This window comes from Cinclus cinclus, chromosome 3 (genome assembly GCF_963662255.1).
Source record: "Cinclus cinclus chromosome 3, bCinCin1.1, whole genome shotgun sequence".
Taxonomy (NCBI): Eukaryota; Metazoa; Chordata; class Aves; order Passeriformes; family Cinclidae; genus Cinclus; species Cinclus cinclus.
Window position 1 is genome coordinate 69150941 of NC_085048.1, and position 16060 is coordinate 69167000.

At 39.2% G+C, this 16060-nt stretch overlaps 1 protein-coding gene across 1 annotated transcript in view; it reads left to right on the top strand.

Annotated features, from left to right (window-relative positions):
• Positions 1-942: 942 nt before the first annotated feature.
• The window catches only part of TARBP1 (TAR (HIV-1) RNA binding protein 1), a 32326-nt gene continuing 17208 nt past the window's right edge, over positions 943-16060 (top strand). Inside the window, exons 1-14 of the mRNA XM_062490164.1 lie at positions 943-1771; positions 1858-1955; positions 2760-2829; positions 3164-3312; positions 4050-4102; positions 5037-5134; positions 6230-6365; positions 7458-7554; positions 8424-8513; positions 9226-9364; positions 11012-11108; positions 11389-11564; positions 14602-14699; positions 15385-15546. Coding sequence (XP_062346148.1) covers positions 943-1771; positions 1858-1955; positions 2760-2829; positions 3164-3312; positions 4050-4102; positions 5037-5134; positions 6230-6365; positions 7458-7554; positions 8424-8513; positions 9226-9364; positions 11012-11108; positions 11389-11564; positions 14602-14699; positions 15385-15546 — 2292 coding nt within the window. The remainder of the gene's footprint in view (positions 1772-1857; positions 1956-2759; positions 2830-3163; positions 3313-4049; positions 4103-5036; positions 5135-6229; positions 6366-7457; positions 7555-8423; positions 8514-9225; positions 9365-11011; positions 11109-11388; positions 11565-14601; positions 14700-15384; positions 15547-16060) is intronic.

The window sequence follows — 16060 nt, forward strand, 5'->3', positions numbered from 1 at the left end:
GTAATGCCCACAACCCATTAGAAACCCCATTGTGCTGTGCTGTGCCGGGAACTTGCTATCCATTGCTTTCACAGGAACAAAATGTTCCAGGTTTGCCTTTTCCTATGACCTTATCTTCTAGGAGAGTAGTTCACCACCACTTCTGGTGTGCAGATCTTTAAGGATTTTTTTTTTTTTTTTTATAATTTTATCCAGGGGAATTGGAATCTCTCATGGTGAATTTACACTTAATGCAAATCAGCTTGATTTTCTGAACCAGGCTTTGGCTGCACCGGTACATTGAACTGCACAGGAGTTGTTCTCTGGCCTCAGCACCGGTGGCCCGGGCCCTTCCAACGAGCCAACGGCATGGAGCCAGCATCCAGGAATGCCTCTGACCTGAGGAAGACACCAGGCATTCCGGCAAACCTTCGGTACGCTGTGATGAGAACAGTGGTTTCAGCAACTCCTTTTGCCACAGATGGTTAGAACAAATATGATAGGTGGGAAAACTGGGCATTTTTTGTATTACTGCTGCCCGATCTTGCGTTGTAAAGCGCATGAAGAGTGGAGTTTTTTATGCCACAAAACTTCAACCCCTCCAGCGAGAAGTTCGCACTATCTCCATTCGTCCTCCTGTAGCTGGGCCGGCTTGTGCTTAGCACAAGCACGCACACACACACGCACACACACACACACACACACGCACACCAGTCAATCACACCGCGCTGACACACACACACACACACACACACACACACGCGCACACCAGTCAATCACACCGCGCTGACTGACACACACACACACACACACACACACACACACACACACACACACACACACACACACACACACACGCACACCAGTCAATCACACCGCGCTGTCGCCTCCCGCCGCCCCTGGCGGGCCCCGCCCGCCCCCGCCTGCGCAGCCGCCGCTCCTCCCGCGGCTCCTGCCCCCGCCATGGAGGTGGTGCTGGCGGACGCGCTGCTGGCCCGCTGCGGGGATCGCGCCGCGCTGCTGCGGGCGCTCAGCGCGCCGCTCTCCGCCGAGCGGGCGGAGGCGCTGCGCCTGCTGCTGCAGCGCCTGGCGGCGGGCGGGCCGGCGGCGGCGGGCGAGGCGGAGGCGCTGCGGCGGGCGGCCTGGGAGGTGGCGCTGGAGCGGTGCCGGCCGCTGCTGCGGGGCGGGGAGGGCGCGGCGGGGAGCGGGGAGCGGCTGCGGGCGGCGCGGGGCGCGCTGCGGCAGTGCGTGCAGCTCTGCGGGGCGCCGCTGGCAGCGCGCCTGGCCCGCGACGCGCTGGCCGAGCTGGCGGCGGGCGGCGGGGCGGGCGCGGAGGAGGCGGCGGTGGAGGCGCTGGTGGCGGCGGCGCCGCGGCTGGAGGAGCCGGAGCTGCTGTCGCGGTGCGCGGCGGCGGCGCTGGCGCTGGTGCGGGAGGAAGGCGAGGGGGAGGCGGCGGCGGCGCTGGTGGCCGGGCGGCTGCTGCCGGCGCTGGGCGCGAACGGCGCGGCGCTGCCGCGGGTCTGGGAGGGGCTGCTGGGCGAGGGCGGGGCGCCGCGGGCCGGGCGGGCGCTGCTGGCGATGAGCGCCTTGGCCGACGCGCTGCTGCCGCGGGGCCCCGCGGGGCCGGGGCTGGACGCGCGGCTGTGCCCGCGGTTCTGGCGGCTGGTGCAGGAGGGCCTGACGGAGCGGGACGGGCTGTGCCGCAAGCGGGCCCGCTACCTGCTGAAGCGAGCGCTGGACCTGAGCGGCGGCCAGCGCGCCGAGCTGCGCTGCCCCCCGGACGGCGAACACGGTACGGCCGGGCGGGCGGCGGGACGGGCGGCGCGGCCCGGAGAGCGGGGCCGGGGGAAACGCCGGTCCTTGTCTTTTCCTCCTTAGAGTCGAGTCTCTTTTGGTGGTCTGCTGAGGAGAACGAGCAACTCCTGCGGTTTTGGGAAACTTACATTTTGATAATGGAGACTTTGGAAGGAAACCAGGTAGGAGCGCTGTAAAATCTGTGCCCATCCTAGACGAACTAGCTTGCCTCTCTTGTAGCCTACGTAAATGTTTTTGTAGGGCACAGTATTTCTAGTTTTGGTGACTGAGGGTATCTAAGTCAGCATTAACTGGGATACTTTTATTTCAAATCTTAAATATTTAAAACCTTATATTTAAATATTTATCGGGAATAAATTCAAAACTCCATCCTGTCATTGTAATACATCTGGCTAATGCAGTGACAGAAACCTGGAGTGCAGGTGATTGCAAGACCGGGTTAACCAGCTTAGTGAAAAATGCAATTACTACACTTAATAACCTCTCTTGGACAGAGGGGACTGTGTCCGTATGGTAAAGTACCTGTGGCCTTGGATTAGAGCTGTTCTGTGAGTCCAGCATAGTCAGCAGGAAAATTCCTGTTGACTTGAGGCTTCCATAATTGTATGGTATTGGGGTGTTAACTATTAGTAGTGTGCCCACCTCCCTGTAGTTATTTTATGTTATTTGTACATAATTGTCCTGTAACTGAGATACTATTAATTTGGATGCTTAATTTGAGATACTTGTGCTGCTCTGATTTTTAGGAGTAGAATGGTTGCGAGTAAGTATTGTTCTTAAAATATGGTAGCATTGAAATATCAGGTGCCTTTCAACTTGGTGTTGCATACCACAGGCTTTGCAGATTTATTTAAATGTGCTTCTATTGTCAATTGGTGTATTAATGCTATTGATAGTAAATTCTAGTCTGAGTAACTGACAGCTCCTGGGTTTGAGGTATAAACTATACCTGATTTGCATTTCAGATCCACGTCATAAAGCCAGTATTACCAAAACTAAACAGTTTATACGAGCTTGCCATATCAGGGGATAAAGGTAAGATGGAACTTTTTCTGCATGACCTCTTTAATATTAGTCACTGCAATTTTTGCTGGTAAATACATTGGTATAAATAGAGTTGTGGGAAGAAAGATGTGGTGCTTTTTAGTAATTTTAATTTTCAACTAATAAAGTAGAGTAACTTTGGAAAATTGTGATTATTTTTAAATTAGATTTAGCAGGGTGTTTTTATAAAATGAATAGCTGTAGTTACCTTTTTGAAATGTCCTGTGAATGGACTATAACATTGTCCAGCATTTAAGTATGTTATGTGTTAGTGTGTCACTGTCATTTCTGTGTCAGTTCAGAGGAATTCCTTTTTTGTAAACAGGTTGTTGGCTATTTCACCCATCGTGGCTCGTGTGCATTTATAGACGAATGTTTGAGAGTGAGAATAAAACACTGACAAAGGAAGGAATTCTTCATTTTCTGGAGCTTTATGAAACAAAGCATCTTCCAAATTCGCTTGGTTTCTCAGAGGTAAGAGTGCTGCTGTAACTTGCCATGACAAGCAAATGTTCTAATTTGTAGTAGATCCTAACACTTATTGCTTCAGTAGACGGAATTGGACAAATTCTGTCTCTGTAGCTTAAGCAGTGTATTATTGTACCCATAAAACATAAAAGCCCGACACTTTAAAGTATCCTCTATGTCGGTAAACATATTAGATATTAAGAATTAAGAGTTGTTTTTTATTATTTTTTTTATTACATGTGTATTGGCTGTCCAACCAGCCTACACTTTGGTAAGGAATTATCTACATTATATTATTTAAACTTCATAAGAACATTCCCCTCAGAGGTTACCATTCCTGATTTATACAGTTTTAGTCAACCTCTTGATGAGTAACTTGAAATAAAGTCAACCTTAATACGCACCCTAAATCTTTTTAGCTGTTTTGGCTCTTTGTCATTCTTCTATTTCATGTTTAAATCTATTTTCTTTATCTGTTTCCCAAAAAGGATTTCTTATTGGCCTGCATCTTTCACAATGAAAGATGAAATGTGAAATATATCTAGTGGAAAAATCTCTTTTCTTGTTTACTCTCCTGGTCTTCCTTCTCTTTGGTTTCTTTCTCTTTTTGCTTCTACTACTTACCACTAACAAGAGTATTGTCTAATTTCTGGCTCTGTCCTTTAATGTCTGGTGAAATAAATCTAGTTGCCTTAGTGCCTTGGAAATGTAAATTTCACCATTGTTCTCATTTCTTTTTTCAGTTTGTTATTGGACCACTAATGGATGCCCTCTCAGAAAGTTCCCTCTATAGCAGGTAAACCAGTGGTTTAATTAATCAGTTATTTATTTAGTTTCTTGATTGCTGCAAATGTGTTCTAATAATACTGGCTTAAGTATGTTTGTAAAATCTCAGCTAAAGGAAAACACATTAATAACAACTGGTGCTGCTAAACTTACTGACAGGTAGAGTTTTTCAGGAAAGGTGGATGGCTGTGAACAAATGAAGTATGGATCTAGTGACAAGATTTGATTATTGCGATTTTCAGTGCCCCTTGATCAAATTGATGGTTGTGGTCTTGACCTGGTGGGGGAAGCCCATGAAAGAAAGACTTCAATGGATTAATGTCTTCATTTTTGGGGGGGGGCTAAAACTAAAACAAACTATCACTGGTGATAGTTTGGATTAGGTGATTATGGATAAAGTGTAGTCAAAATAGGTTGTTTAATCTAAACATGTCAGGACAGATGTGAGCTCTGCACTCTCGTGGAGCAGTTAAGCATTTCTCTTCTCAGTCTGCAGTATCTTTCCATGGGCATATACACATGGGAGTTCAGAAGGTGGAGCAAATGCCAGGTGTTTCAGTATGTTAGAGCTATGTTGAATCAATACTTCATAATCTTCTCTCTTAGCTCCTGTATTTCTGGTGAAACATGTTGGCATTTGTAGAGGAGGGTGCATGTTTGAGTACACCAAGAATATATAAATTGTTACAGTTAATATCAAGCTGAGAGAAAGCTATGGAATCTCTTTGACTCATGCTAATTCTTAATAACCAGGATCCTGAGACTTCTCATGAGACATAGGTTCTCTCTGTTAGTCCATGGAGTGTCACTGAAGGACACTTTGTTTTTGTTTAGGGGCAATTAGAAACATTCCAAGTCTGTTAGATTTTAGATTAAATCTGTTACATCTAATCCTAAAGCTGTTAACATGCCAGTTGTGTATCTCATGTTTGAAAACCCAACAGGACACCAGGTCAATCCATAGGAGCCTGTCCTCCTTTGGGAATGAGGTTACAGAAGTTTTTGGCTACTTACCTCACTCTTCTTCCAGAAGAAGAAAAAGGTATGTTTCAGTTTCACCTTCATATTTTTTTAAATAAGGAAACCAAGTAAAAACTGTGGAGAGCTGGTTTTGGTATGTCACATAAGCATTTACTTGAGAGAAAAAAGGAGTAGTTGTCCTGACAGTGAAGTTTCCAGAGAAAAGGTCTTCAGGGACTTTAAGGTATCCTGCAGTACTAAGCTACAGAATTGTTCTGGGGCAAAATGAAGCAGATTTGCTTTTTATTAGTGGAAAAATAAAAAGCCCAAACAATCTCCTAAAACCTGAAGTGAACACTACTTGGAGATTATTTTTTCTTTATCTGCCAGACTTTTTTTTATTCATGACCTGTGTAGTGACGCATCTGAAAGAGCCCAGTCCAAAGGCTGGAACAGAATAAGGATTCTTTTATTGTGAGGTTGCCTGGAGGAAGATTTCTGAGGGTGTTCCGAATTTTGATGCTAGTGTAGGCTGAAATGAAGATGACCAGAAGTTAATACTTGGGCTAATTGAATCAAATAAGGGTGGAATCAGCTCTCTTCAGTGCCCTTTGTGTACAGGTTATATTCTGTGAGGAAACATCTTATGTATTTGTAATGCCACAGATGCCCTATTTCTCTGCCCTGTTCCAAGGCATGTATTTTATCACTAAACAGGAGGTGTGTGATTAGGAATGCTGAGGTGGGTAGCCTGCTTTCATGAACTGTAGGTGTGGTGGCTTGTTGAGAATTGCTCTGCCCATTCCAGCATCCATTTAACTGGTTGAATCACTATGGTCAGCCATGTCACAAACTCAAACTTTTAAAAAGGCATTGTTTAGTACTTGATTGTTTATTAAACAATCAGGTTAAAATTCCATTTCTGAATATAGTGATTACTGTAGATGACCAAAGTCAAAATTAGGTTTATTTCTGTTGGTCTCTGAATCATATCACCTTACTGACTGACTTCTTTGAAATGCAATTTTTTTTGTTGAAATAATTAGGAAATTATTCTGTTGTCTTTCATTTAACTGATGGAAATTACAATAGCACCCTTCTGCCAGAGTACATGTTATTTAAAAGCATTGGAGAACACACAATCACTCAGTGTTATTTTGTTTGCTTTTATTTTAAGGTAGCTTCCTGTTAAAATTTATTCAGAAGATGACAAGTAGGCATTGGTGTGCTGTTCCTATTTTGTTTCTTTCTATGGCTTTGGCATCTATCCCTGCATATAAAGTACTTGGTGCTGAAGGACTTCATGCTCTAAGGTAAAATATATACTGCATTGTGTTCTTACAGCCTTCTTCCAGAGAAATGTGCTGACGGTCTGGAGAGCCAGAATTTGGTTCATGTTTGTTACTTCTGAAGGGATGGTTGTGCATGGGAATATAAGATTCTGTCTCCTTTATGTCTAATTTGAGGAAAGCAATTCAAGAACCAGTGTACTTATATCTCTTTATGAAGTTTAAAAAATTTGAGTTTTTGCATTTTAGTTCTTAATAGTTGCTACTTTCTTAGAATAATTTTTCCCTGGTCTTCCACAGTTCCTAGCTGATACATACCACCCTTCTTCCTTTTCTTCTAGTTACATTGAAGCCTGGTTTAATAGTAGTTGGGGCTATATCAGGGGACAGCCCACAGTGCTGGAAAGCGAAAAATTTCTAAATAAAAGGCTGGGTAAAAGTTCTTGGTCTCACTGTGTGCCTTAATCACACTGATATTTACTAAGTGTCTGCTTTCACTCCCTGGAGCCACTAAAAATTAGTTGTCATTCTGGTTTAATCAGATTTGGGTGTTCAAATAAAATCTTGTTGGTGGTTGAAGGAATATTGGATAGGAGCAGTTTATGAAAAGAAAAAAAATGTTGGACATGCATTTGCTGATAAAAGATCACTGAAAGTTTCTTCCTGTTTTGTGCTTGAGTGAGATTTTGATGGCAAACATTTATATACTTGTTACAGATAGAATGCTAATATTAAATTACCAATCTGATGTGATCATGGGGATTGTTCCTTTAGTTTTTGTTTTGTTCTTTCTTCTCCCCCTTTTTGTTTTGTCAGATTTATGCTTATCCAAGTTCTATTATCAGTTTTTAAAAGTACATGTAACAGTAGTCTTGGTTCTGGATTGTTTGTGGTCTGATCAGGCAGTGTTTGTGTCATACTTAGTAGAATATTAAGTCTGTTACATGCAATCTAATGTATTTTGAATAGTTAATAATTAGAAAATATATGAAAATGTCCACATTTTTTTACATGCAATCTAATGTATTTTGAATGGTTAATAATTAGAAAATATATGAAAATGTCCACATTTTTAAGTGTGTGATTTATACAGTGTGTATTTTTTTCTCTTTGCAGAGATGTCCTCCAGTGTACTATGATTACACATCAGATTTTGTTGCGTGGAGCTGCTCAGTGCTATCTTCTTCAAACAACTATGCATTTGACAGATGTGGTCAGTTCGGGGTTCTGTGTTTTTATTTTTTGTTTTTTCTTTTTCCCTGATGTAACAGAAATACAGTGACACTTTTACAGGGTCTACGGTATTCAAGAAATTGTTAAATACAATATTTATACTGGTTTTGCTGGATTTGCCAATTTTTTTGAGTGACTATTTAAATTGTGCCATGCAAGTATGGTATGCTTCTGTTACCTCTGGTTTTCCATAAGAAATATTTTTTTCATTAGCTTTTATTGCTTGATGTTTTATTATAGGGTTTTCATGTGGTAGTTACTGTAACAGGATATTATTCCATATCTACTGTATCAACTCAGGTTTTAACAGATAGAAACTAAATAGACTTTCCTGTAGTTCCTAATAATAAAAGTATTTGTGATACCAGATAAAAATGCTAGTGATAAAAGTACCATTGTTGTTGAAATAGCAGGACTGTAGTTATCAGAAATCAAAGTATTAATGTTTTGTTTGTTTTATAGCTAGCTTTCTAAATAAGTAGTATTCCATGTTGTGTGTTATGGCTATAAACCTGTCTGAATTTCTCTTTAGAAATGCAGAAGTAGTACTTATGAGTGACTCTTAATCATTTACCTACATTAATTTAAAGGTGTCATTAGTGAACAGCACTATTCTTACAGCCATTCATTTATTTTCAGATAGACTTTCATACTTGGGAAAACTAGATTTTGTTCCTTGGTTACTGATAAGTTGGTCCCAAAGAGGCAGAAATGAGTCTCAGTCACGGAAAGGAAAAAGAAAATTTATTTTACTGAAACTTGCCAGATAAAGGGAAACTTCTTGTGTTGTCATACAGGTGCTATTGTATATCATGTTGGCAGCTATTGTATCTTGATTAATTTCTTCAGGAGCAAGTGTCCTTCCCAGAAGTTTCAAGCTTTCTTCTGTCCCTTAGACCAGAGGAGTCCCTAAGGAGAGATACTTTGCTATGGACAGAGGTGAGACCTGAAGTCGATTTTATGTTCATCAAACCCATCACTGGTAGAAATAATAATATCACTGACAGGATAATCTCAGAGGGAAAAATGTGCATACCACGTAGAGTGAGATAGTAAATGGTAAATTTTCACAGGATACATATTTTATGTCTTTGCAGCATGTAAAATGCAGTGAATAAAAGTTAAAAGATGAAATCATTTTTAATATAGTATATACTAGAGCCAACTGATCATGTAGCCATAACTTTTGGTTACTTGTGCAGCCATATAACGATAAAGTGATTTTTTGCATAGTGTCTTCTAGTCATGTATACTGTACATTCCATCTTGCTCCATTCATTTTTGGCATACAAGTTAAAAAAAAAGCTGGTCTCACTAGATAACACTTGATTGGAAGAAACCCTTTTGAGATGAGGGTATTTTTACCTTGTCTTGCTTAATTTTAAAAGGTGTTGTTTTTCTTATATTGGTACCACAGCTTTTTTGGGGGTGCTCTGAGTTACCCTCTGGAAGAACATTTTTCCATGTGTAGTTAGAAGGGAATAATCTGCTGAGGCTCGAGGTAGCTGTGGTGAGCACTTCTTGCAGTGTGTGGGTTTGCTGATGTGAGAGTTTGTGTTTGCCAGTGCTCTGGTGTGTTGCTGTTAAATCAGTGATGTCAGTGCACAGCTGCCAGATGTGATCAAGGAGTAACATACTGTTCTTAATTCAGCTTTGCAGTTGGTTGCAAGTGAATGACAGGTACTTCAGGAAGTCTGCAACCTCTGATTTTGAACGTCAGGAGACATCATCTTTATGTCAATATGTGCACAGTCTTGTGGGAGAGTATCTTAAGACAGCTGCATCTGAAAGTAAGTTAAATGTGTATTAATAAAAACCACTATTTTTAATAGAATTTAAAAAAAATTGAAACAACCCCTTGTATTTTAGAAAAAAATATATTTTTTTTAATATTACACCTGTTCAAGTTCTATCCAACCTGTAAGCTTGAACCTTACTTTTTTCCAGCTTTCCTCTATAAATTAAAGTGCTGCAGTGTTAATGGAACATTAAGTTTTAATATTCCGTTTTAATGCTGCCCTGATGCTTATCTGTTAGATTTATTTTGTCACTCTTTTGATGGTGTTTGAAAAAGCTGGAATGCTGGGGGCAGAGGGAAGCACAAGGGAATATGAACCCTCATAGGTCAGTCACCTTTCTCAGTAGAGCTTTGTAAAATGACCAAGTATTTTTATAGAGGGAGAAGCCATAGGGTGAGACAGACATTACACACCTTCCTGAGTTGTTACATTCTTCTGATCTTGAACAGCTTGTAGGAGGTGAGCTCCACATGGTTATAATCAAAGAAGGTGCTTTCTAGGCTGTATAAATATGCAGATAAATTACAAAGGGCCTTCCTTGTTCACTGCCACATTTTTGAATTATTTGCAATGTCAGGTTTGTGTCTTCTTTCAGACACGTTGAAAGGAATGGCAAAATTATCTTTTAAAGTATTTCAACTTTCGTGTGGCCTTCGCAGTCATAGTGAATTCTATATAGTTTTATATTGTCAGAAGTCAAAGCTGAACACTTTGTAAGTATTATATGTATGTGAGGCAAAAAAGCTAAGTCAGAATTTGCTGATCATAAATAGCTTCAGAAACTTCTGCAGACTGGGAAGCTTCACCTGATTGTTCTAGTGTTAAAGATGTAGTAAGCAAATTCTCTCTGTTGATGCTCCAGGGTAAATTTGCTAAAAATTTTGGCAGATCTTCTTCCTGACATGCTTGTTTAGTTCTTGGTCAGTATTATCTGCAATTCCATGGCAAGTGTCTGCACTTCACTTGTAAAGAGTGATGTTTGTAATTCTGGTTTTATATGAGACCTAACTAATAAGCAGCTCTTTAGAGGAAAAAAAAGAACCATATCCAGCTGCTTGAATTTGGACCTCCAAAGTGTGTGTTTCCTAAATTCCCAAAGACAGAAACATACTAGATATAAAAAAACTCCTAAAATCAACTTATGTACTGCTATTTAAGAAACAATTCTGTAAGTAAGATGATGTAGTTGTGCATCAAAGATGGATAAAAAGAGAAACTTCACTTAGATTTTTTATTATCTCCTTTTTATGGAACAGTTTTAGTTCTTCATGTAACTTCTTCGGTCAAAATCACAACTGATGTTTCTGATGAAGCATGGTGGAATTATGTTCTTCATTATATTCATTTGAATATGCTAATGTTTTTTTAAAAGCAGTGGAAAAGTCTGTTGTGAACTGCTACATAATATATGATACTACATAGCATATTGCTTAAAATTTATTTGAGCATAAAGGCCAATAGCATTATATTTTAATTTATATCTAGATAAAGAATGCCAAAAAGTAGCAATACTTATGTTTGAATCATTTGTTTTTGTGCTATTAATTTATTAAAATAAGTTATGAATCCAGAAGTTTTAGAAATTAATGCAAAGGTATTTCTTAGTTACTGTGAAAACCTTAAAATATCTTTAATCAGGAGAAAATTGCTTAATGCCTGACTGGTTTGAAGCTAAGCTTGTCTCAACAATGATTCTGTTGGCTGGTGATGTGGAGCAGATGAAGAATAAATACAGGTAAGTATGAAATACCTTATTTTACATTTCTGTCTTTTTCAATCCCCTCACTCCTGAAGGATCCAGTAGAAGCCTGATGAAGCTGGGAAGCTGTCCTCTTTTCTGTCAGCCTGATCATTCCTTAGGCCTTGTCCAACTGTTGCTGCAGGCATACTGGGTAACATTCTAAAGATACTTAAAGTGTCTTGGAAACGTGTCCTATTTATTTCCATAAGTAACTTCAACACTTAAGGCAGATACTCAGAAGAAGACTTTCTTTTTAATTTTTTTTTTTGTGTAGTGGAAAAAGCAACATAGAGTGGATTGAACTAGAGGCTTTCTTGAACCCTCTTCTGGATGTCTTGATGAAACTTGGCAGTAATGCTTACATACCAACACTGAGAACAGATAAAAGCCTTCAGCTTCTCTTGAAGTTATTGCAGACCCGTTGGTTAAAATGTTCCAATACGCAAGATGGTTAGTGACATCTTCAGTCTACTGTGTCTTCTGTTCATTATAGTCTTAACTGCAGCTAAGATACTTAACTGTTTTATGGCTATAGTGTCAAACTATTGTTAGCCTACAAGTGGCAGGTGTAAAAGTGGGCAATCTGGCATGTCTGTTATAAAACTTGAGCTGTGGGTCCAATCTTACAGGTGTGCTAAGGACTGGGAATTGAGAATGTGGAAGCCTTCTGGGAATGCAATTGTTATCCATTTGGATTAGCTTATCAGTTAAAATTTGAAAAGTCTGACTGTGTTGCAAATATTTATAGGCCTATTCCTTGCAAATGAATGGATTCCATAAATCATTTAGACACTGCAGAAAGAAGCTAGTACAGAACCCAGCCTAACCTGCTTAGTTACCACAGATTCAGCCTGAGTCTTCCCTGGGTGCATAAAGTGATCCTCCTGGGCATCCTCTTGTCTGAGTTGACTGGTAGGCTAAGAGGTGCTCACTGAAATACAAGCCTGGTGATATGTCTGTCTGGGAGTGTTGGCCCCCCACAGATAAAGCACTTTAACTTGTAGACCTTTCAGGAGAGTTTGAGCAGAAAACTGTGGAGTCCTCACTACTCCTTTTGAGAGAACTTGGTCTGTTTGTAACCACAGTAGACCTAAATGTTTTTCCTGAGAGCAAATTAAAAATGGCAGTATTATTTTCATTGAATTGGGACGCTGCATGGGAATAGGAGGGATTTGGTGTTTGGTTTCTGGTCCCCTGGATTATTTTGGGATTTTTTTCAGGTTGTTTATAACTTGGGATAGAAGAGTAGTTTTGGAGTGGGGAGGCTCCATATCTAAGCTCTTACTTGTAACAAAAATAGTTTTAGGTTGTATGTCCAGCTTTCATGTACATGTCTTGGTGCAGCCCCAAAATAAATGCCCACCCTCATTTTAACAAGTGCTGTATACATTCAACCCCCCTGCCCCCTTAAATTTTATCTGTTTGTGTGAAATACTGAGCACTAATGATGCAGGCTGTTAAAGCTCATATTGGGTCATGGTCTCTGACTGTTGAGGTGGATTCCTTGAAATAAACTGAACTGGAAGAAGTCTCCACTCAACTACCACTGTGCATTCAGCCTACAGCACAAGGATAGAAAAAGCCTGAAACAGAACCCTACAAAACACATGCAAGCACATACTAGTTTTTTAGTATCAATAATAAATAGTTTCCTTGTGTGCCATATTTCTGTATGTGCTTGCTAATGTACATGCAATGGATTGTTCCTGCTTTGGGAATTTTGACACCTGACACGGCACGTTGAGCTCTGCTAACAGAGTTCCAGAGGTATGGCAAGGCTGAGCACTGCAGTGTCCCCATCCTTTTGAAGGTCTCTAGAGGTGCTCCAGTACAGCCCATCATATGTCTTTTGAGAGGCTTTCTGAATTTCATTCTAGTTTTATGTTCAAGAAGGATTACTTTTCTTAAAATTATTTTCTACAGTATTTTTGTGCTTCTTCCTTCTGCACAGGAGGACCAAGTAATCTTTTTTTTCTGCAGCTATGAATCGACTGAGGTGAGGGGTGGGAAGATTAATGCTGTGTAATACCAAAGTTATGTTTCTGTGTTGATTAAAAGGGAGGGGCAAAGTCCTGTTTGTCAAATGGAAAACAATAAAATGTTAGGGAGTAATAAAGGATTTTAACCTTGTAAAGCAAAAATAATAACAAACGGGAAGTGTTTTGTTTGAGAGTATTTTAATGGGGATAGACATACTTGAAATGCATACTGAAATCATCAGCATTACTCTACAGTTCTTGCTGTCTAAACTGTTGTTAAATTTCATTATTTTAAATAGTAAGATTTTGGTAATTATTATCTTTTCCTAGTGTTACAGAACCACTGGTAATGAATTGGGTTTTATGTCCAACTTGCTTATCTGAAGATTTTATGAATATAAATTGCAGAAGATGTTTTAGTGATTTGAGACTTATGATGAAACATGATGATAATCTGACATAATTAAGCTGTTGGTTCTAAACAACTGAACCATTAGAAATGTAGTCCAATGAGCCATTTTAGTAGGGAATATTGAAAGTAAGTACAGTATGGATTTGGAACTTCTGGAAGTATTTCCCTTTGTCTTTTTACTTTTTGAAGGTCTTCCATTTCATAATACTTTTGCTATGTGAAGTGTTACTCAGGGTCAGCTCCAGAAAAAAAAACAGCAGCTGTAGCCTCTGGGTAATTCTCCTAGATATTGAAACTAATGACTGGTATTTTTAAAACAAGGCAGCCATGCAGAGTATTCTACTCCATTTTCATTCTGAGATGTTATTTCAGCTAGCCCTTACCTTTGAAACACAGACTGAAGTATGTTTGTGGTTAAGTATATTTCCCCAGAGTGACCTACCTCCCTTGTGTATAAACTTCTGTCTTTGTTTGTGAAATGCTATGTATGTGTGGTACACCTGGTAGCCTAGCCTTTTCTTGTAGACAATACCGCATTTTGTGTCATAATCTTGTATTTTAATTTGCAATGTTAAGCCTGGAAGCTACTGGGCTAAAATCTTGTAAGATTACACTATTTCCAAAGATGAGCTATTCTTAAATATCACAAAACCTGACCAAAAACCAGCAAGCCCCAAAAAACAGTCTATAAGTTTTTGGTATGGAAGAGTGTATTTTTCTCACATAAAGTTAATTGCTGGATATGAAAGCTTTTGATTTCTATTAAAGAGTAAGTTCATTAATAAGTTGTGCAGAGGGTTAGGAGTAGGACAAAAGTGTGCATTAACAACTGGAAAACTGGACTGTGGTCTTCTAGTCTTGTGTGGGTTTTTGTTTCACTGATACATTGTGAATATCAGGAAATAATATAATCTCTTTGGATGCTTTCAGTCTTTTGGCTTACACTGCAAAAGAGTAGAGAGCTGTTTCAAGTTATTTTTAGGTTTTTGAGTACTATTACTGTATAACTTGGTGACGGAAGTATATCTGCATGACATAATTCAATTCTTAAGGAAATTGTATTTCTGCATCTACTCTTTTTTTTTCCTCCACACAGATGAAGTACTGTTGTTTATCTGGAAATCTCTTGTGACACCTTTGGAGAGTATTCTTGAATTTGTTCTCCGACGGCTTACTGCCAATGAGTTAAGCACTGTAAGTAATGATTATGAGACATACTTTGTTGTATTTGGTTTTGATTTGGTTTTGCTTGTTAATTTGATTTACCAGTTTTCCTAGAGTTCATACAAAATCTTTGAACACCTGGGAAATCAATTTGCATAGAAATGCTTCCGTTAACTTTTTCGAATAGGCACAGTAAGAAGGGAAGAAAAGTGTCTTCACAAGTACTGTTTAGTGTCTGTAGTCTGCATTTCTTGTTTCTTCTTAAATCTAAAGATGTCATATAGTAATAAACCCTGAGTATCATATGCTGCTTAGTATCTACTAGTATAGGTGTTGACATAAGTTTTTATGGACGTAAGTTTGGAGACTTTTAGTACTCAGCCTGGTTATCATCTTATTTGGCTGTCTTACACTGTTTGCTCATTGCTGTGCCTGGTGTTCTATTCCAAAGATTCTATTCCAAAGAAACTTGAGACTTCTTAAGCAAAGCAAAAATTAGAGTTGAATCAGGAGAATGGCATCTGAAAGTCAGTTTTTAAGATTTAGAAGTTAATAACCTCCCCTAAACAAACCCCAAAATTATAAGTTGTTCAATTGCAATGACAACTGTAGTTTTCCTTCTGCTATCATTGTTACCAGTGGTTTTGTTTCTGATTTTCAGTTTGAATTTTGCTCCTCTGAGTGATTTGGATTGTGGGTGTTTCCTCACTTTTAGGTTGGTGACCTGGATCGTTGTGATCTGTACTTGGCTTTAATTCCAGAGATAGTGGATTTGTGCTTGAAAGTCAACTGGAAGAAAATGCCATCTATCAAGAATTTCCTTTCGTCCCTGATAAATGCATCTATTTGTAATCTTCAGGAGAGAAATTCTGAAAAGGTAATTTAACATTATTTACAACAATAAATATTAATATAAAACAAGCCAATAAGTAGTAATTAAAATATATGTTAACATAATATTTAGATTAGTGTTAATAATTACGTAGACATATTACAAACATGTTGATATATAATTATTTACTTATATTGTGATATTTATAATGCATAATAATATTATATATAATGTGAAACTAAATAATAGTTTGTGTGAATGTGGATGTGCATATATATTCCCTAACACATGTCTTTATTTGGCAGTGTAACATGAAGAATGTATAATATTTGTAGCTAGATATTTTTAGTACTTTGGGGGTTTTATATTGCTTTATTTAGAAGTCTGTATAGCTAAAGTAAAATTCTTACTGTAATCATGAACTATGTACTCAAAGATTTTTTCCTCAAATATGAAACTAATCTTACTGATCAAGTAAGATTAACTATTAAATGAAAATATCTTTTGTGTTTGTTGACTTCAAACTTGGAACATACAGAGAAAATGAAACTCCAGAACC